This window comes from Liolophura sinensis, chromosome 1 (genome assembly GCF_032854445.1).
Source record: "Liolophura sinensis isolate JHLJ2023 chromosome 1, CUHK_Ljap_v2, whole genome shotgun sequence".
In the NCBI taxonomy this organism is placed as follows: domain Eukaryota; kingdom Metazoa; phylum Mollusca; class Polyplacophora; order Chitonida; family Chitonidae; genus Liolophura; species Liolophura sinensis.
The window spans coordinates 70,570,295-70,592,490 of NC_088295.1; the positions used below are offsets into that span (position 1 = coordinate 70,570,295).

The 22,196-nt window shown below is 37.7% G+C and overlaps 2 protein-coding genes across 2 annotated transcripts; one reads left to right on the forward strand and one right to left on the reverse strand.

Moving 5' to 3' along the window:
* Positions 1-9,105, reverse strand: LOC135470222 (GTP-binding protein Rheb homolog). Its single transcript, XM_064749041.1, has 8 exons — positions 8,859-9,105; positions 6,893-6,964; positions 5,900-5,967; positions 5,398-5,480; positions 4,829-4,885; positions 4,526-4,573; positions 4,168-4,249; positions 1-3,767 (listed from the first exon to the last, which is right to left on the reverse strand). Exons 1-8 carry the CDS (start codon positions 8,917-8,919, stop codon positions 3,678-3,680), a joined length of 561 nt encoding a protein of 186 aa, XP_064605111.1. The 5' UTR covers positions 8,920-9,105; the 3' UTR covers positions 1-3,677.
* A 752-nt stretch (positions 9,106-9,857) lies between these two features.
* Positions 9,858-18,802, forward strand: LOC135463650 (asparagine--oxo-acid transaminase-like). The gene is given in 14 exon segments (XM_064741018.1): positions 9,858-10,054; positions 10,057-10,127; positions 10,159-10,192; positions 12,347-12,481; positions 12,939-13,066; positions 13,218-13,281; positions 13,552-13,591; positions 14,044-14,134; positions 15,386-15,451; positions 16,083-16,196; positions 16,825-16,907; positions 17,125-17,278; positions 17,719-17,895; positions 18,129-18,802. Coding segments are annotated over 14 exon segments (1,278 nt in total). The 5' UTR covers positions 9,858-9,972; the 3' UTR covers positions 18,168-18,802.
* Positions 18,803-22,196: the final 3,394 nt, after the last annotated feature.

A 22,196-nucleotide genomic window follows, 5' to 3' on the forward strand; every position in this document is an offset into this window, starting at 1 on the left:
TAATGACAAGAAGTTTTATTTCACACCAAGTGGCCTGTTTAAATAAGGGATATCTAAATCTAGCAATTCAGTTTGTGATACATGATATACATATGCCAAACCTAACCAAGATATGCATCCTATGTACACAGAAAGAAGCACAAGTTAATAACAATGTTTACCATTTCTACATAGATAGCTACTAAATAACCCTGACAACCCCAGAACACTTTTATTCTTCACAGTTAATCAGAATAATTGTATACCATGAGTGGGCCCAATGTAATACATCATCTAGTGTCACCATTCCGTTATTCTCGTGTGCATGTTCAAATACACTCAAAACTAAGGTGACAATTGTCATGATCAATTTCCAACCTACTACATTTTGGAGGGAAAGAAAGTTAAACAATATTATATTTCTTTGGGTACAGAAACATTCTTTTTTCCCATAGAATATCGCCCTACCATCCAAACAAACTGTAAAACACCTTTCCACCATCAACAGAACTCTCAGTGTACAGTACTGGGCATGATGAGCCATGGATGAAAATTTAGGTAAAGTAATGGCTTATCTTAACAGGGTAAAGACTATGTCTTACATGATGGTACATCATGGAATAATTGACTGTGGTGTATAACTTAGTTGTCCATTAAAACAGGTCAATGTTAATGCACTGCAAGATGAATTTAGCCTTTTTTTGAGATCTCAAGTTCTAATCTTCAGCATGTTTGATACTTCAAAGCAAAACATTTTTTTGTCCCGACTCTGGCTGAAATATTTTCTCCACTTGATGCTTGTGGCCTACATATAAGCAGTACTAGTACACAAGCTATTTTAGTAATTGTATGCCCTATAACCATACAATACAAATGTAAACTTTCACAATGTATATTATTTATAGTAATCAAACTTCTATATAGCTTAGGGTCTAGCCTGCTTTATTTTCCAAAAATCGTAAACATAACGAAACGTGGCAAATTTTATCAAGATCAGAATAAGGTACACATAAAGTGAGTTTATGTTTGTATTTGGTAACGTCTATGTCACCAATCACTGGAGTAGTCATTTATGAAGCAAAATTTCCAGACTCCATCTGAGAGCATATCTCCTTAGATAACGTTCTACTTTAATACAGCAGAAGTACAGGGGTATTCTCTCTGGCTGTATTCATTTTACCAAAATTCTAATCCTTGCACATTGTGTATACATGCTTGAAATTTGCCCAAACTGATCAAATTCCCTGATAAACTGAGAACACAGACATAACACTGTCACACTTAGTCATTTCTTGCTAACCTCATACAGTTATTGGTCCAGTTCAAAGCTTACATGCTGCATCTAGTAATAACAGACTATTATGCTTTTCATTAGTAATTTTTAAACTTTTTGTGAACTGCAACACAATAAAATTCAGCTGACAGTTAAATTTCGACAGTCACATGTATGAAATGGGTGCATGGAGATGTTCATACCAGAACAAAAGCTCTTTCTTTCCTGATCACATAATATTGTAAAAGCATGCTTTCCTTTAACGATCACTTCATGGAGCTTCAATATACATGTACAAGTGTATTCGTAAGACTCTCGAACTATGCAAATTGTTTTCCACAGAAATTATAGGTGACTACAATATTTCTAGAACAGAACCCTTTTCACACAAGCTTGTTGAAAGCATATAACATGCATTTCAAATAAGAAATTTAAGCCACATTTTGAACATCTTGGCGTACTTTCCCAATAGAACAATATTCCATTGCTCCATTAATGGAGGTCAGAAACCCGAAAAGAGCTCTTTAAATGTCACAATTTATTTCCCTGATTAGGATTGAACACCATACACAAAAATAAAAAAAATTACACAATGGCTGTCAGGTTTTCAAGAGGATGAAACTAAGCAGAAAAAAACACTGCACCTTGCCAGGATATAACTCCCACCTTAAAACTACAGCTGAACCAGCATGAGCTAGATTTGAAAAAACGGACGCATTAGTCAGGATTTGACAGCCTACGACAAGGTCCACACATTAAAGTCAGGCTGACTGCAGACGTTCACAACAAATAATGTAAAATACCAACAGCAATTTCATAGGTGCCAATGGAACATTTTAACATATTAAAATTCTACATGTGAAGATAAAGATATAATGAATAAGGATTAACAATTACACAAATGTAATAATAAAGATTGCTAAGATATATATTTATTGAAGCACTGATCAAAAGGAATGATGGAAGGAGTAGAAGCCAGTTTTCTTGAAATGATCTGCATTGTATTTTAACGAAATGTGCAGTCTATGACAGAAGCTATGACAATGTATATTACACAGTAAGATATGTGTTGTACATGAAGCCCTATAGCCAAGCCATCAAGGATGGGTAGTTACACTGTTGAAGCAGTACTACAGTACACTGTTCAGTTAGTCTAGGCTGATTATATATTCACAGCTGAGGAGAATATATACCACAACAAACACTATAAGCAAAGGCCGACACTCAACATGGTTGTTGCAATGGTTAATCAGTTCTTGCATTTTGTACACAGGTTACAAATTTATTCATCAAATTGACCCCCCACCCCAACCCCACAAAGAAAAAGACACACTGACAATCTCAAAATCCAAATGTGATAGATGGTGAGTTAAAACCTGGGTTATTTATTCTAGCTTCTCGCATGTTACATTTTGTGAATTAAACACACATGTCGATTTCTGACTCACCACATGTACAATGGTCTTATCTGGCATGTACATGTAACATACCGATGCGTAAAGCCCAGTGGCTGACATGACAAGATTAAGTAGAGCTATAGTCTTACAACTTAATCTCTGCATTGGTCATTGCAAAATATATACATGTGTATAGCATTTGATGCCATAAGGCCCACAAAAATATTGGCATGGCAAAACATACTTAAAAAAAAAAAACGCTTAAAATTTGATGAATTCTGATGCCATGTAAGAAAATCTTGCAAATACACCCTTCTGTAGCTTTCTTAAATAGTTTTCCAGGAATCTTAGTACAATTAATGGATTTAACTTTTCACAACAGTGTGAAACAAATCAATAAACACATTAACCACAGATCTAAAATCATCAGGTCAACCACCACCCAGTTATCATTCGACTTGAAGGTATATGTAACTCATGTAACCCAAGATGGGAGACCTCTTCCACAACAACCTTAAGCGAATCTAACAGCACATAACCACAACTAACTAAAAACTGTGCCTAACAAACAGATCTTATAAGCCCATATCCATGATTTGAGACGACTGATGAAGGATGAAGACAAGAACATCTGGATATTTGTCATGTCTATAGGACAAACATACATGATTGCTAACAATGCTGCTGGCAGAAAGGCAGCACTATATCCACCAACCAGCTCACAAGCGTTCCTCACACACGAATATATAATGATGACTGATCACGTTCCAGAGAACATCAGTTTCGTAGCACCTCTAATTAGCTGTGAAATCTGCAGCAGTCATCGCCTCAAAACACTTTTCCAGGGTCACTGTACGATATCAGTGATATGGATATGGAGTTCATGTAAAAAGTTGCGATCGTCAATGTACGTGGATGTACAGTGAGTGGTGAACAGACTTCAGTACTGTCAATGCACTGGGTCAGGGTAACAGATATATGTGTATGGTGCAGGAGTTCTGAGGACACCTTGACGACAGCTCCACTATTCAAGACAACACACAGCCACTCTTCTCTGGTACAGTGCCCTCTGATTTTTCTATAGCCAGCAAAATCTGGTGAAAGATTTCTGTAACACTCTGTAAAGATATGGAAATGAAACAAAATGAAAACTGAGCCTTTATTCCATGGAATCCACAGATTTGCAACAATATGCATGCAGGTGTTTTGTAGATAAAAGAGTTCAGTTATACTGACATTCAGGTACAAGTATTAAATCAGTTATGATCACACTAACAAAAACACAGCTTGAAAACTGGTACCCACAACAGACAAACATTTAAATGTGCTAAATTTTGTGAAGAGGACTACAGGGTATTAAAGATGGTATTTAAGGAATTTGTTTTGCAAGGAGATCTGATTTACGAAGAAGTAACACAGACATGTAGTTCACAATTATGGTGTTTATGTTGTTGATCACTGTTTTTAGCTGGTAAATCAAAAAATCTTCTGCCTACCACACACATATTAACCACTTACATGATTTTCTTTAGCAGAAGCTTCAAGAAAAGATGCCTTCCACGTGTCTGCTAGCTTCTTGCCATCCTCGATACTTACAACCCTGCAAAGCAATACATAAATTCATGACTGCTTATGCACTAAATACCAATGTAACCGAGGCAATTTATAAAACCGTGAATCTTCAAAAGAAATGTATATATCATTTCCTAAATTATTGAGACTTAAACAAGACAAAAAAAAAAAAAAAAAAAAAAAAAAACAATTCAAGGATGCATACATGAAGTTAGTTGTTATGTAGTTTCCCAAGTACAGTCAATGACAGATTCTCACAGAAACTCTGTAACAGGTAGTATATAGCCAAAGACAATCGTCTTACCTTTCCATCCTGAGGTCTGTCTTGTTGCCTACGAGCACAAGTGGAACTCTGAAGAATAATTCAAAGCAAAATATCACCTACTTGATATGCAATGTATGATGCTTTCAAGATCCCTGAAACATCTATAAAGACTTTAATCAGTGTTATTGGGGATTTTATCAATACCTTAGGACTTTGAAAAAGATCAATTACCTGTTGTTACACTGGTGCTTACAGATTTACCACATTCTTTCTCACAACACAGCTGGCCAAAGAATAGAGTGCAAACTGTGCATATTATCAAGAAAGGGAAAAAAAACTCACTGTGTGTTTCCTTTCATGTCCACTATCTTGTCATAAATAGCGTGAACTACATCAAAACTGAAATAAAATATACCCACACAATAACTTTAACTACAATAATCAGTAGATGGAAAGAAAGTACATCTCTCCCAAATTACAAGATGCTATTCAATTCAGGCCAGTGGTAAATATGTTTTTATAACAAGTTGTTGTTGCACACATTTACATATACACTGCAATAAAAAACATTTCAGTGTAAATTTGAAATTTTCTAGCTTGTCAGCACATAGAATAACCACCACTGCTGTACATTATGTTACATATATATCACATGCCAATGACCTCATACAATGCTCACCACTAACACAGTTGGCTGATTATGTCTCACTAAAACAGCCCTTTATTGAAGGAGAGATATCTCATCATGCAAATTCAGAGAAATGCTGGACACATCTGAAGGACAACACAGTGTATGGTATATTATAAGGAAATGATGACCAGATTTTAATTTTAGAAAATTAGCTAGATATGAGAACAGTTATTGGAGGAGTCTTTTCTTGCCCTATAGTATTAAAGAAAATAGATCTTACCTCTTTTGTGAGTTGACAGAGTAGACTAAAACATAACCATCTATGTTCATAAAATAGGACTGAGGTAACAAGGAATATTCATCCTAAAACAGACAAAAGAGGATAAATATCTATCTTTATCAATTACATTTATTGTGTAAACACTGATTATCTAAATTTACTGTGCTCCCTTTAATTTCATGGAAACAAGAAATGATCAAGGCGCAGTATATATTGCATATGTATTTATTTAATTGGTGTTTTCAATGTATTCAAGGATTTTTCATTTATACATTTATGGGTGTAATGGGAGGAAATGGGAGAGCCCAGAATAAATCACCACTTTGTGTTTGTGAAACATCCAGACATTATTAAAGCTATGTACAGCCAAACTAGCAAAAGCTGGATTAAGCATTTTGAGTCTGTCACTTCACTGGTTAAATGACAATTGGCTTTGGCAAAATCAATGCTTCTGTCAAATGATAAGTAATTATGTAAGCATAATATTAATCAATGTAGTTACCTGACCAGCTGTGTCAACCAGCTGAAGGGAGTATTCTTGACCTTTCATCTTCATTGTTTTGTTGAAAGCTGAAACCAATATAACAGAATATTAAAAAAATTAAGCAAACCTAATACCACATAAATTGCTTTCATTAATAATGATAACGCACAATGTTACACGATCCAGTCCTTCACATACTGCTATGTCTCAGAAGTAACTAAGTGTCCTGTACTTTGAAGATTCCTGCTGATATACCCTTATCTGACACTTTCCCACAGTATAGCTATACTTTACCATCAGCTTAGTCCGAGATTGCTCTGACGTTAGATTTGGCAAAAGTTTTGTCCCGCCACGGATGGCCCCAAACCAACGTCAGAGCACACTCCATTTAAAAAGCTGATGCAGTTGCCAAGGCAAGTTGTCATGGCGTTTGAGAAATAAAATTAATGTTAAATACATCTCCACAGACTTAAATTTGCAGACACACATATGTATGTTCCATATCTTTTCTGTTGATTTATCACAAGCCCAACGTTGATCAGTTATTTCCTAGGTTGTGTGGGCCAGAGATTCCTTGGTGATGCTCAAAATGAACGGCCGTACTGAACAGCCGTACTGAACGGCTGAACAGCCGTGACATATCTGACATGGGCATTTAACTGCATCAGGTTTTTAAATGGAGCGTGCTCCGATTTTTTTGGGGGGGGGGGGGGGCAAGGGCGCTATGGCTGGACAAAATTTTGCCAAACCTAAGGTCAAAGTAATCTCGGACTACCACATCAGCTATCAATACAACTGTACATGACTGAATACGTACATAATCTTTAACTACTTAGATATATAAATCTAAAACAAATTTAACTCCCTGAGGTGTTCTATGACCCACTTCTGGTAGCTATAGCAGAGTGCTGTGGCTATAGCAGCCCATGGTAACAGGACTCCAATATGGCCACCTGGCTATTGTGCTGCCAAGGTGATGACGTCACCTGCAACCCCTCTACATGTACTCACTGTTCTCTATCGTTGGGTCGTAGGAGTCCACAAACTGGTTCTCAACAAACTGGATGGTCAGTGAAGATTTGCCTACAAAAAACACCAACAAACAAGCCTTCAAAGTAAATTCTTTGGAATGCATACAAGAATCTACCAGTGCTTATACCACTTATTTTCACCCAGGAATACAAATTTCTTTCTAAAGGCCGGGGTTGAATCTGCACCTTCTTGTCCTCATGGTTGGGAGTCGCATATCTTACTTACCACAACATTAATTCATTCATGAATATAATGGTGATCAGAATTATTTATTTGAGGAAATTTGGCCTGGCCACATACCACAACTAACACTTGTAAAAACCTTTACGCTGAAAACTCAGCTGAACCTCTGGACATGGGGACTCGCCACAATATGGCTGGAATATTGCTGAGGTGGCATTTAGCCATTATTACTCGTTCATTCTGAATATATGACTATCTTGGTCACGGGTGAATAGATAGTGCTGATGATGATTAATATTTTTGAAGAACAGATGACTTGCACTAGTGACCACATTAGATCTCAAACAAAAGTTCAATGTCCAAGGTACATCAATGAGATAATGAAATTCTTTCTAAAATATCCAACATGGCCATGAGCATAAGTTATGTATATACCCTTCTTCTTCAACTTTAGCATCCATAAATGAGCCTTTATCCTTGGGCGAGTTTACGTGCTGTTTTGTTCCAAAGAGAAAGATGGATAATGTATGACTAAGTCCTTACATATCTGTCTCAATTACAAACCATGAAATGTAAATGTGCATTATATAACTAATTGCAGTGATTTAAAATCTGATGCACAAGAACAGTTGTATTATTACAAAACAGAATGGATTCAACGCTGTACTTCATGTACTTAAAGTGCTGGAATGTAATGCAGAAGACATCAACTAACAAACATGTTAGTTACAGCTTTAAGTCACAGTTCACTGTGGCCGAAAAAGTGAATGCCGTGTTTAGGTATTTCAATTGTTAATAAGAATATTGGGCTTATAAAACAGGACACACAGTAATTATATTTTCAAGTACAAGTGCTACTGCTGAATGCTTCATTATGTTTGTAACAGTTTTCTGTACACTGTCTGTGACTGTTTATGCATCACTCTACAATATAAAATGAATCATATACATGTATTTCTGAGTCAAGGTTGTTGCGGTCTTTGTTGAGCGAAGGCTTATCCGGTTTCAGATAGGTTTTTAAGATATCCAGTTTTAAATGGCACCCCCCCCACCCCCAAATAATAATATATTGGCTTGACAGGGATTATCAAATCATTTGATTTATCATGTATGTTTAAAAGTAAAGTCGGGCAATGTTTGTTAACCTAGAGAGGCAGATATCAACTTCGCTATGTTCACTGTTGCCGAGTTGTGAAAATGCAACATGATTCATGACAAAGCATTACGCTGCCATCATACATCATAGCTCATGAATATTGGTTTTGGTTTTGACTTTTGTGAACTGAGATACATGTGTAAACAGGCAGGTCAATGTTACTCTGTAACACACGTTTTTCAGGTTTAGTACATGGCTGGCAATCTAACCACTCAGCCTTGAAGTAAATTTTAACGGGAAATGAATGAACAGTGAGATATACGATATATTTAAAACGTTCTTTAGGTGTTACCGACATGTCATTTAAACAATCTGATAAATCAAACTGAAAAACAACCTCTAACCTCAGTCGTCCTAAGTGGCTTGAGGTGTTACACACTTCTGATAGGTCAACTTGAACACCAATAGGGGGGGCCTACCCAATCGAGAATGATGATGACTGCCCATATGGATACTACGTCTAAATTTGACCAGTTTTGACTGTAATGACTCAATTTACCAGGCTTACTTTAACAGAGAATTGGCCTAAGACCGTAAGAGGCCCAAACATATAAAATGGTCAGCTATACGCCACCTGCTAGAGCTAAGGTCGTATAACGTGCTTACCAACACTACGGAATCCCATCAGAGCGATCCTCCTCTGTTTCGACAAGGCTTTTGGTGGCATTTTGAGAACTTCGATTACAATCTACCGCGGTATAAACTATACAACCGTTTGAAATATACGATCCTCCAGAAATCTTTACATGTTTTACGTGTCGCTCCTTGAGTCCAATCTACGACCAAATCAAATTTCTACGAAAACTTTCACTCGTGGCCGAGAAACCTTTGCAAACAAAAAGTAAACGCACACAAATTTAGCTGTGCCGAAAGTTGGAACCGATCAGTCATGCACGACAATAAATTTCCACATGTCTTGCAGAGTCACCTCCCCTTTTTCCATCCACAGAGACTGGACAAAGCTAAGTTTTACCTACAGATACACTCAACCGTACAGGCGACAAAATATGTCGGTCAAACGTCACTCGTGACCTACATATACGAACCTCAGCTCAAAACATAATTTAACACGAACAAACCAGACAAGTCTGTTTTACCTTTTGCAGTGTACATGCAGCTCTTTACAAGTATGCCACCGATAAGGCGTATTATTATTTCGTGGAGGCTGAATGATCGAGGTACAGGTAGTTGTACCGGATTAGTTATTTGATTGATGTTTAACGCCTTCCTCCAGAATTTTTTACTCAAACTCCGGAGTTCCTAGAGTAAACCACCACTTTAAATCAGGTCAGGTACCGATATATTTTAGGTCATCTAGGCCTATAGCTGACAAATGTGCTGAAATCTTTTATCAAAGGCTTCTGTAGCTTTTCATCAGTGCTTACAGAGTCTTTATTGCCCTTATCAATGCTCAGAAGCGCCGTGTCTTCTCATTAATGCTGCAGTCAGCTCTAGTATCTCGGCGAAATGCGAAGTAGTAAACAGCGTCTTATTCTTTGAAAAATCATTCAGCTGCAGCTTTCCGCGATGTGTAAGCTGTAGGTGTGGGCGACCTAGTAGGGAGTTGAAAAGTGATTCCCTGCTATAGGTCGAGTGGATGGTGAAGGTCGTCCATAGCTGAAAGATAAGCTACAGCGTTTGCAACCGGGTACATGTACGTGTCCAGGTGGATTGTTGATGCATCCCTCACTGCTGGAACATCTCCGGAAATTCACCAGCGATGGATATGCTTCGTTCAGATTTGTGCGAGTATAAACCGGCAAGCAACTTGCAGTTGAATGAGACCATTCGTGAGCAGATCTCCGAGGCAGGACTATCCACCACCTGGCTTTCGGCCAGTCCCCCTTCCCCACGATTTTCTGTGCTACGGAAGCTCTGAAACGGTTTGCAGGGGTCAACGAAACGGTTTGCAGGGGTCAACGATTATCTGCCGGTCAACGGTAGGTTGATCTTGACTCTTGTCTTGATAGTAAGACCGGGGTTAGGGCCTTAAGTAAAATTGTGAGCGGGATGGTCACCGTCATTTATCTTTATTCCGTGTCTAACGTGGATAGGAAAACTCTCCAAGGCGTTCTCAGTAACAACAGGCATTTATTACACATAACAACATGGGAGTGACCAGACTCTGAGGTCCTTACAGGTCAACTCCCTCACCTCTTCTCTTAGAGAAACAACCATATTTATACATACAATAGTTTGTGTACCTAACTATTAGTAACAGTTGCTGGTTTGAGGTATAAACTTGTTCTTTAATAACAAACACTGACTGATCAGTCAAATACATGTGGAAAGTTAATTTACTTAACTCTGCATACTTAATCTACCTAACTGTCAGTGTTAATGTACATGAATTATTAGGATGACCAGCATATAGCTGGTCACAATAGCCTGCTACCTGTCGTAAACTCGAGCATTATCTTTTAATTCCAGGCTTCACTCTTCATTGTGCCCGTACTCAATGACCATGCCATGTGAAATGTAGGTATATACATGGAGCATATGCTGACATTTACTGACCTACATGTGAAGACTGGTAGCCTATACATGCACTGATTTGGCCTAGGTTCTATAAGCCTAGATACAGTATACAGCAAAATGAAAAAATGAGGTGAATAGTTATACACCTTGACTGTGGACCAACGCGACGTACATGCAAAATCATCTCTACGTGTATAAAAGTAAAAGCTAAATGTAAATTCTAAGGTGAAAGTATAATCTTAACCAGAAAAGACAACCAAATGTAAGTACACCACATTAAAAAGCCTACCTTTTTATTTTTGTAATGTTGCATTGTTGAGATATTGCAGATGAAAGTAAGTAAAATACTACACACTGAGAAAATCAAAAAGCCGCTATCTCCCCAATATTAACCAACCAGGCACAACTTAGTTATTTCTGTAATCGAAGAACGCATCTGTTTCCACTGACGTCAAGCGGATCTTGTTCTGCATTTTATGCTCATGCATATTCTTATGCCCGAAGCCCTCTTAACGTTAAGAGCACGTAACTACTTTGGCGACGTAATGCCTACAGTGCTGGTTGCCACATGGTAGTTACGTTCTCCTAACGTTAAGAGGGCTTCGTGCAAGTGGGCCCAATGGGCGTTACATATGTACAAACGTTCTCAACATATGTATAAGTGAAGAGAAGCTTTATACGTGGAAAAATAAAAATACATATGTACATGTATAAAAAATGTACAAATGTACAAACGACAAATGTACAATTGTTTGGCACATGTGTAAACAGTTGGTGATTAAAAATCGAAAAGGCTCTGAAAAGTATGCATGGAAGAGTGTTCGAAAAATGCTGTCACAGAGATCTGAAAAAGGAAAAAAAAAGACAAACAAGTACATACAAAGTGGACATCCATTGCAGTACACAATGGGTACAAACACCCATATGGAATAATTAAAAACCTTTATGTTTTTATTCACAATATGGCGCATTCTGCTGTTGCCCTCGTGAATATCTGTGGAAATTTTAAATGTAGGCTTGCACTAAGATACTATCGGGCCTTTTTCCAGTTACTTTATATACAGCACTTCATAAAACTCAATCCATCTGAAGGGATTGATTTTCATTTTTTTGTGTCATAACGTCAAACAATAGCAGACTATTCTGTCTTGCGGGCACTCCTGGTACTGATAACTAAATCATGGAAGATCAAATAAACTTCCACCTAACCTGAGATAGAAATAGTCTGACACTTAATGACGTCCACACAGCTAAAATATATACAGCAAACAAAGGCTAAGCTATTATATATCTTTGCAACTTTGCACCTTGACTTTTGCCCAAATTTTCCAGTATACTATACAATACTATACAACAGTACAGACAAAATGTAAATGGAAAATGTATTTGTACATTTGTACGATATGTATTTGTTGCATTTCATATGTGTTACCCATGTCTGGGACTATTTTTGTGTTGTAATGCCCTATTCGTCAGGTATTTAATGGAATGCAAGACTATGGCTTAAGTTCACTGCGCCAATATTACAGCCATATCGTGGAGATAGGTAGAATGATAATAGTTTCTACTCGTATATAGATTATTCACAGTTTAAATATTTCTTCGGTTTTATCAAGGATTACTGGAATTACGCCTGCAAATATCTCATTTCCACCTCCGATATGATGGACTTACAATCGACTCGGAGGATATTGTGGTCGGTGCGGGCAGTAAGCAGCTCATCTACTTGCTTATGACAGTATTTGGTGGAGGTAAATGTCTTCATGCTATCCAAATCATGTTGTCTAAAACGGAAATAAAGGTGTACAGAATGTCGAAAGTAACCAACCTCGTTCTTTTAACAATTGGATGGACAGGCCTCACCGACTAACCTGGCCAGTGTAGTACTCCAAACCGCAAGGTGTGCGGAGACGGAGCAACCAAGAGACTTATTTTCAGCGAATGACTTCAACGGAAATTACTAGTAATTGCTTTGATTTATTACACTGTAAATCCTTTTCAATGACGTAATGACACCTGTATTACTACTTTTTGTATAGCATCTTCTTCTGATCATTCTGCCATGACGTCACATTATATGAACTGCATTCATGCGGTAAAATACGCATGTATATAAATAAATATGCAAATATGCACATGCAGAACTTAATAATTTCATTGTTTTCAGTCTTGTTGATGTTAAATTTACAGGTAATTTTGTTTTTGTAGACGTCCTGCTTACTTCCCCGACGTGGACCACGTATATGCCACAGGCCAAACTGTCCGGCCGTCGATGCTTTATTATAGAGACCAAGATGGTAGATGAATGGCGGCTTACATCGGAAGTACTGGAAACGGTATAGTGATAAACTGCGTGATAATGCTATTTGTGCATTGTGGTTATAGTTTCTGGAGGATGGGTGAATGTTATAATATATACACGATCATTTATGCTGTCACAATTCTTGTTCTTCCGTTTATACATTCTCTTTCTTTTCTTAATTGCAGGCTCTTTCTGAAATTCCAGGCTCAGATCCTAAACTGATGATATTTTGTAATCCTGATAATCCAAGTAAGTTAACTTTATTTACATTACAATGTAGTTTCACAACAAAGACGCTTACATATCGAGTTGATGTTTTCTCTAAACCTAGTGAAGTCACACGAGTGTATTGTAGTGTAGTCTACGAACTATGTAGAGGCGCCAGAACAACACTGTATGCGTTACATTATGTATACAGAGTAAATGTCATGTATACGGAGTACATTTTATGATCATTCTGATTTACTTTTAAAACTGATTTGTTTTATATTACAAATTTTTCAATGTGTTCTTTTCCAGCGGGAACATCGTATAGCGATGCGCATTTGGAAAGTTTAAGGTATGTTCTTTTCAGTCTTTGAGAAACATTTCCTTTCGACTGTGCTCAGTCTGATTATTGTATGAAACAGATGGACATGATCATTTGATCAAATCAAAGGTCGTCCAAGCCAGGAGTAGATTGATCATCATTACGGGGAACGCAGAGTCTCTCTGATTGAAAAAGGGACAGGTTTAGGGATCTGGATAAAAGGGGATCAGTTCCGTCATCCATCAATAAATACATTGACAAATGCTGTCTGAAAACTGACTAATTTTTGTGGACGACATATACCATTGTGATTTTGTTTAGGTGGCGGACTTGTTGTCTGCTTCACATAGCATAACTAGCTGTTGGCTATAACTGTTCAGGGATCATTTTCATCCGGATGAACTTATATCATTGCCACCCACCAATGTTTAACATACATTGTCCTACATCAGTTCATGGAAGTTTGTCTCGTCTGTTTGTAGTGAAGCATTTCGTCGGCACAAGATTATCGTCCTGTCTGATGAGATCTATGGAAGACTGCGTTATGATGGTAAACACAGGTCGTTAACTCAGGTAACCAGAATTTTGTGTTGTGCAATGCTGCCTAAAGTATTATTATTTGTATGACCTGTAATGCCTTCCAGTGGCGATAGGCGCTCATGGGGATAAAAAGGAAGGGATATGTAGGGGGAACTGCAACTATGATACAAATCTACTGCGGATCCAGAACAAGCAAATAAATGCGAACACGTGACCCCATCATAGGCTTGGCGTAATATGGGACACAAAGCATTTCATTCAAAGCACATGGGGTATATTGCTTACATTATATACTTTGCTTCAAGTTAAAGGAGAAGAAAACTTAAAACAATGACACTATAGGCTGAAAAGAGCATATTTTTTCTATCTAGTGGTGCCTATTGCATAATTTTGCGATTTTTCCCCGCCATACACGTTAAGTCTGAAAACGGCAAAACTGACATAAATCTCTGAGTTCATCGCGCCCTCCATCTTTAACATCATGTAATTTATGCTGGGGGTGTGTTGCCTCTCAGCCAGTGAGAGTCATTAAAACTACCGGCTTGTTCGTGTAAACTTGGAACCTACGTCCAACATTCCGGTTATCCGATCGTCAAGCGGAAAACGAACTGTACTGTTGTGTGTTCGCTACCTTCTGGGAAGAAGAGTTTTACCGGAAATGTACCAACTGCACTTTGGCGGTTTCCGACGGCAATTCTCTGCCTAACACAAAAGACTTTCAGGACTAGTTCTTAGACAAAATGGAGTCGCCCACAGCGGATTTTGGCGCTGACTTTATTTATAATTTATCAACTTGGGGTACACATTAGAATTTTTATGGCATTCACCTGCGAGGAAATGCACTCTTTTCAATGGCATTTGTTTGATATTTAAATGTTCTTCTCTTTAAAATGTTTCGTCTAGGCTAGATTATTTTAGTAGATTAATTATTTACGTAATTTGTGATTATGGGGTTTGTAATACGTTGCATGACGTTTACATGTGAGTGGCACAATTTGTTTACCAATGTTGAACACATTACTGAAGATTTACCCTGATGATTCGTGATAACACACACAGAGATCTACAGTTTTTGGATTTTAATTTTATAGCCTCTTGGCGTGTGAGGATTGATGTCGGGAAATTTACGTCAACGAGTTGTTAGTCAAGTATCACATAAATGGTAATGATCGAACTCTGTATGCTGATATGCACACTGAAGATACGCCTTTTTTTGGAAACTGCTATTCGTGATGGTCAGAAGAATTCGTGTTTTAGTAAATCATTACAATTTTCTTCCTCCAGTTTTATCCGGAAGGCACCATCTTATCCACGGGGTTATCCAAGTGGGCAAGTGCTGGAGGGTGGCGGGTAAGCTTTATGGATTGTATGCGTTGACATACAAGCATTATTAGATTTGTAGTAAGTCATTTACGCAACCAATTACTAGTTGATCAGATGCTTTTGTTATCATGTGGGCCTTCTTATTATCTGGCAATTAAACTGCTGTTCGACATTTTTCCGCCCAGTCTGATCTGTATGAAACTTGCACATTTCAGACTATATCACTTTGCATGGTTCGTCGCAGCTCTTCGTATATACTCGTTATCAACATCATCTTTGCTTTTTCGTTGCTGGACGACAGTGCATTTATGTAGGACAATATGAGCACGTTTCTGTTGGAAAGTCCAGCCTAAAAAGTTTTTATAACACCTTTAAACACCCATAAAAAATCATAATAAGACTGGACAATTTGACCGAAATATCATTATTTTTATATATACATTATCTAGAGTTTCTCATGCATTATCCAGTGTCTCTTCACTCAGTTTTCCTTATCCTCTATATTCCATTTTTCACCCGGAATTAATTGGTCGTATTTCGTGAATTATTTCGACGGTAACCTTTCCATCATCATATGTCGAAAGTGATCGAATTATCTAACTTTCCAAACTACCCTGTTGTCAGACATTGAAGATACATCGTTTATTTGTCACCCCAGCTCGGTTACCACATCTTCCCACCAGAGTTACGTTCGTTGAGAGACGCAGTCAAGAGCGCCGGAAGCCACACTTATTCATGCGCACCTGCGCCAATACAGTACGCTGCCATAGAGGTTAGTCGCGCTACCCCTCACAACGCATCAACTCACAAACAAAAGAAAAATGCACTGGCAAAGCAATATTAATTAAACTGCAGTGACAGTATAATTGATGATAACTGGTACACAGGATTGACATAGGCCTATAATCTTTTCACATTGCGCTTAGGTCAGGGATTTACTAATGGTGTTGTTTATGTTTGACATAATTCACGTTGTAATGTTAGTAAAATATCTAAAACCATTTTGACCCTACATGTACACAGATAACATCTGAAATAACGGTCTTTCCCAGCCGAGGAATCTTGACTTTCCTTTCAATGTTTGTATATAGCGTGTTGCACTTTTGATACTTTTCCTTGTGCAGTGAGGTCTATGTAAGCTTCCAGTCAAAGTCGAGCTGTTTTGTGTGGCGGTACTTTGTGTTTGGGAATACAAGAACAAACAAAAATAGTCGGAGCTGTGTTTGGCTTAGCAAACTTAAGTGTTATTGAGTATCAGTTGACCTAGACATTTCCTGTAGATGAAAGCCCGGCAATGGCCTGTTTCATACTTTGGTAAACTGGTATAGTAATACACTATAAGGAGAAGAAATATAGGTATAAAACTCAGTTGCGTTTCTTCTGTTTCCACGAATCTTCAGATGTTCCGAGACAATAAAGCGTGTGATGATTATATCCAACACACGTCACGTGTCCTGGCAGCCGCTGCTAATCATTGTCATAGGTTAGTCACTCTGTACTATACACGTATTGCTGAAAAACCTTTTGTTTAGCCTTTCTAGCAAAAGTTTAAATCAATTTACATATATTGAAAAATGTTTTGAGAGTTCTTTATAATCTGTTAACCTGCTCTAAATGTTAACCAATGGCAGCAAACCTTATGATAATGGATAACAGTTTGTCCTTGAGTGTATGTTTTTGGACGTAAATTCTGTTTCCAGAGAGCTGGCAATGCTTGGTGTAACAACAGTTTTACCCACGGCCGGTTATTATATGTTCCCGAATTTTGAAATCCTGAGAGACCCTTTGCTAAGAAGGGGGATAACTCTTTGTGAAGAAATGTGTACAGCGTTACTTCAAGAGGCTTCCGTTGCTGTAAGGACTCGTATAAGTTTGTGAATTAATATATGGGCTAGGATCCGTCATATAATTAACTACTTTGGAAAGTATCGAAAAGGAAATATAAACAGATTCTCCCAATTGTCAGTCATTGTTTATTTAACTGGTATAGTAGTCTTCTGATTAGGCCTACTCTGATGACTTTCAAACTGATACAATTATACGAGCATGAAGAAAAATACCATGTGATAAGTTAATTCAGGCTATTCTGATGAAAGGAAAGGTTAAACTATTTCAGACAACAAAGCGAACATGGTAGTTACCGGCCATGTACTCTTGCGATATGAGTAATCTGCCGACACTTCACAATAGAAGTGGCCAATAACTGAAAATTTAGAAGATAAGCATAATTATTGCAGTTAATGAATCTTCTGTGGTTTTGGACGTTTCCTCAGATTTATTTTCTCTACTCACAGGTAATGGCTGGAGGACCCGCGTATCTACGCCCTGTACATGAGCTTACCGTCAGACTGTGCTATGTCGACTTCGATGGAGCAAGCGCCTTAGATCAGAGTCGTGCAATCGGGCTAGACAAACAACTTCCGGCAGATTTCGTAGAAAATCACTGCTCGAAGTTATACACAGGAATTCAGGTATGGCATATATCCCATTCATCGGCATTAGTATTGCTTGTAATTTACGCTGACAGTTGTTTAAGATCAAACGGGTGTTGAGGACACGTGTGCATAGATTGAGCCCAAGAAACGGCCGTTTCAAAGAGATACAATTACTATGGCTCAAAAACTTCCTTTGTATCTTCAGTTCCTTGGTGACCACTACCTGTTAACTGTACTGTTGTTCCATCGGTATTCCATTTATATTTTAGGCTTTAACGAGTTGGGTAAAAAAACAGTTGGATGGGTGAACTACAGAAGATCACAAATGGAAGCGACTGCCGAGAGATATTCTTTTCTTCATACTTGTTGGGCAGTGGTCCAAAAAAGAAGAAACTAACTATGTATATCAGTTATCAAACGTTGCACTATTTGAAGTATGACCAAAGAAGCTTCCACATTCTATGGACCGTAACTACCAGTAACTAAATAGTCTTCAAATATACATTTCAACCAAATACAGATTTTTCATTCCTCAAAATAAAAACGCATTCCCCCTGCATCTTACAGTGAACAAATGGTTTCGTGACAATGCAGGATGCGGGCTATTTTCTTTACATGGTGTATTTGACGTATCTTATAGCTTACTGCTCTGCTTGGTTACCAACTCGCCTTTTCAATCTGTACATGTGCCAAAAGTAGTAACAGAAGCCGATAGCACAGCTCCACTTTTAGCATCGAGTGTGTCTTCAGAAATTGTCAGGAGCAGTAGCCTTAATTAAAAACCTCTGTCACCACGAGGTGGAATACATTAACAGCTCATTGGTCCGTACAGCCTACAATATCCAAAGTGTTCTCCGCTTTTGCATGACATGTCCTTTTGTGAATGCATCGCAGACTTGCTGATTTTCATATTTTGTTCATTCCATTAAATATATTGGTTTGCAATACCTCCTTTGCATGTATTTGTTTATTTTTGTTTTGCACGGTGTTGGTGCGTAATGGTGAATATTTCAGTTAAATAATGACATTTTGTGAGGAAACCACCCCACCTCTCACTAATACCATGTCATCCCTCACTAGTGTCGTACAGTGCATGGCCAACGACAAAATATGTTCAATGAGAAACAGTTAGAACTGACAACCTATTTATATGCCTAAAATCAGTATTAATCTAATTTGTACTGTATAGGTGTTGGCATGAATTAGAGAAAATCTGGATGCTGAATACAACGTAAAGAACTTCATGGTCGCTGTTCACTAGTCATCAGGCTTCAATAATATCAGGGAGACAATCGATATTGCACAGATGTGAAAACCATGTCAACGTTGAAACTCATACACCAGGATCGCCGTCTAGCCGAATCATGCACATAAAAATGCGTCAAATGGTCATCTTTCCGCGATTCATGTAGAAACACAGTGTCATATAGATTAAATGACTGGGTGTTCAGAAGAATCAAATATACAACACAGTAGGATTGCTGGAGCAGCCCTGTCTATATATTGCTTGTAAAGTTTAAGGAACTTAATATCAGGCGAAAGATTCTTGATGTCTTGACATTCTTGGACCCCCCAAAATTATGCATGTACATGTTTCTCATGCAAATGAGCTTCAATTGTCACTGTACACTCATCTCAGAAAACACTGAATAACTCCTACAACCCCTCCAGATTTTTAATAAAAGTGCTGTGTTTTATTGTCATAAAATCTTTATGGGAAAAGGCATCAAATATTGTAGTATAATACCCGAAGAGGGTAGATCGATACGCTTCTTAAATCTGCCAGCTTTACGAACTATACCTCTTTCTTTGTGATACCAAACTAACATAAGTACCCCTGGAATGCAGGCTTGTCATATGCATGCATGTCTGACATGGAAAAAGAATGTTTTTAGCCTTGGAATATAGCATGGCAATGTCATACTGCCGTAACAAGAGAACAGATGGAATGGAAACTACACGGGCAATTTCTATCAAACCCTTACCATTTTGTAGCAGGTTGGTTACCCATTGGCTCTGAACGAGTGGTACTGAAGATGAAGGTCATCGCGCATTTCCAATCAGTTCATCAAGCAACCATGATTTATCAACACGTTGAAAACAAAGCTGTAACCAAGCTGTCACCAATTTTAACAAATCATTTACCAACTGGAATAGATTGGTATCATCTAATGTGGAACTGCTGAGTAACCAGTTGGTACGTGAGAATTCATTACCGAAAAAAAAAAAACGATTGGTTATCAACAGGCATGTATCAGGCTATATATCTGAGCAGTAACAAGCTGTAACCAGTTGTTTCTACAATGAAAGGCCCAGCTCGGTACCACACTATGGAAGTTCGACTGAGTAGCATCTCTTTAATGTTATTCTACGCTGATATGTCATTTTAAACGACAAATCAATCTAGAACCCCAGTTTTAATTTCATTTTACAATTTCCTAAAAAGTGAAAACTGATTATTTCTTCAATGGTTTCTTCGAATAGTACGATTTCTCATTCCTTCGTACAGCATGTTGTTGAATATTTTTGAGAATTTTATGAAATCATCACTTAATATGTAGCGTAATATTTTACAGGACAATAAGCCATATATGCAGGAAGTTTCGGCACAGTACAAACCAAGTAAGAATAATCTGACCATGGATGAATGTATGTATGTATGTATGTATGTATGTACACATCTATGTTTTTCTCCACATAGGTTCATCTAACTTATTCTGGGTACCAGGGTAGTGTAGTGTCGAGTGTCGAGTATTCAAATTGTTACGCGTATACGTGGGCAAATTAACCAATTATAACCTCACAAATACTAAACCCAGCTGAGGCACGCCATTTACATTGTGTGGTTTATATGAATTATTTTCATCAAGCACTGCACTAATATAACTAGTCAGACTAGGATCTCTATATTCATATATCAGTGTCTGATTTTCTCCACCAAGGTATCACCTGATCGTCTTCACACTTGCTGGGTATTTTGCTGAGGACTCACGGAAATGCTGTGTCGAATATTCGACAATTTCGTGTTGCGTATACAAATTATACACTGAGAATATCACAAAGCTTCTACATGCATACTTTGGTTAATGGTGTAATGAATTCTATCCAAAATAGATTTATGCCTTTCACATCCTGTGACAGATAGAAATTGTTTTCAACGGATATTATAGGTTGAATACTGTCTTTGTACGTGCAAGATCGATTCAAACAAGATAATTTGTAGTTTTACTGCGCGCCGCAAAGGTGGGTGTATTTCTTTTACCTTCTCTACTATGAACAGGTTGTTTACCTCACATATTGCTTACAGATACCGTCTGCTAAATGAAAAGGATTGGGCTTGAAGAAGACTACTTTTTTTTTTAACTGTCCACAAATATAAGTATTCTTGTGAGATTACCTAGATTTGAATTATTTTATTTATTTGATAGGAGTTTATTTATTTTATTTGATTGGTGTTTAATGCCGTACTCAAGAGTATTTCACTTATATACGACGGCGGCCAGCATTATATGGTGAGAGGAAACCAGCCTCGGAAACCCGAACTATTCGACTGGAGCTGAAACTATCATCATGAGGTGGACTTGAACTTGAGCGATTGCATTGTTGGGATGCCTGTGGATCGTTGTGCTGCAAGCTAACCACCATAGGCTACGAGGGCCCCAGTTAGATTTGGCAAAAGGGGTGCACTATTTATTTATTTATTTGATTGGTGTTTTAAGCTGTACTCAAGAATAATCACTATCTGTAGCCAATGTAATACCTATGGTAATGAATTTCATAAACATTCACTATTGAGACTGAACGATGCGATGACCTATCAACGAGAAAATCAAAGGAAAAAAGATCTCGAATCAATTAAATCTTTATAAGAAATGGTAGCCTATAGACAGAGAATGTTAAGTTAGTACCCTTTCTGTTATACGTGCGTTTGGTCTCCACACGAGACGTTGATAGTGGTTATAAATATCCATCTGATGTATGTTATTAGAAATTAACAATTACTTAGTGCTCAATGATTGCACTTCTTGTACAGCTATCGCAGCGGGGTGGCTAACATTGCGGTCAAAAATGGACGCTATCAATCATTATGGTTTGTAAGAGACTATGTATTATCATAATTGGGCAAATATGTATAGTTTCAAGCAATGTGTTCGATTTGAACTACATATATCCTGTCACTTTAATTCCATCTGAAAGAGGATATATGTCCATTTAATCTACTCTTCTTCTCAACGAGTAAGTATATACCATCTGACACCAACATTTCGACATGCAGCAATCAATGGAGTATTGATTAAAATTCGTGATGAGAAAGTTATAGGCCTATATAGTTCAAT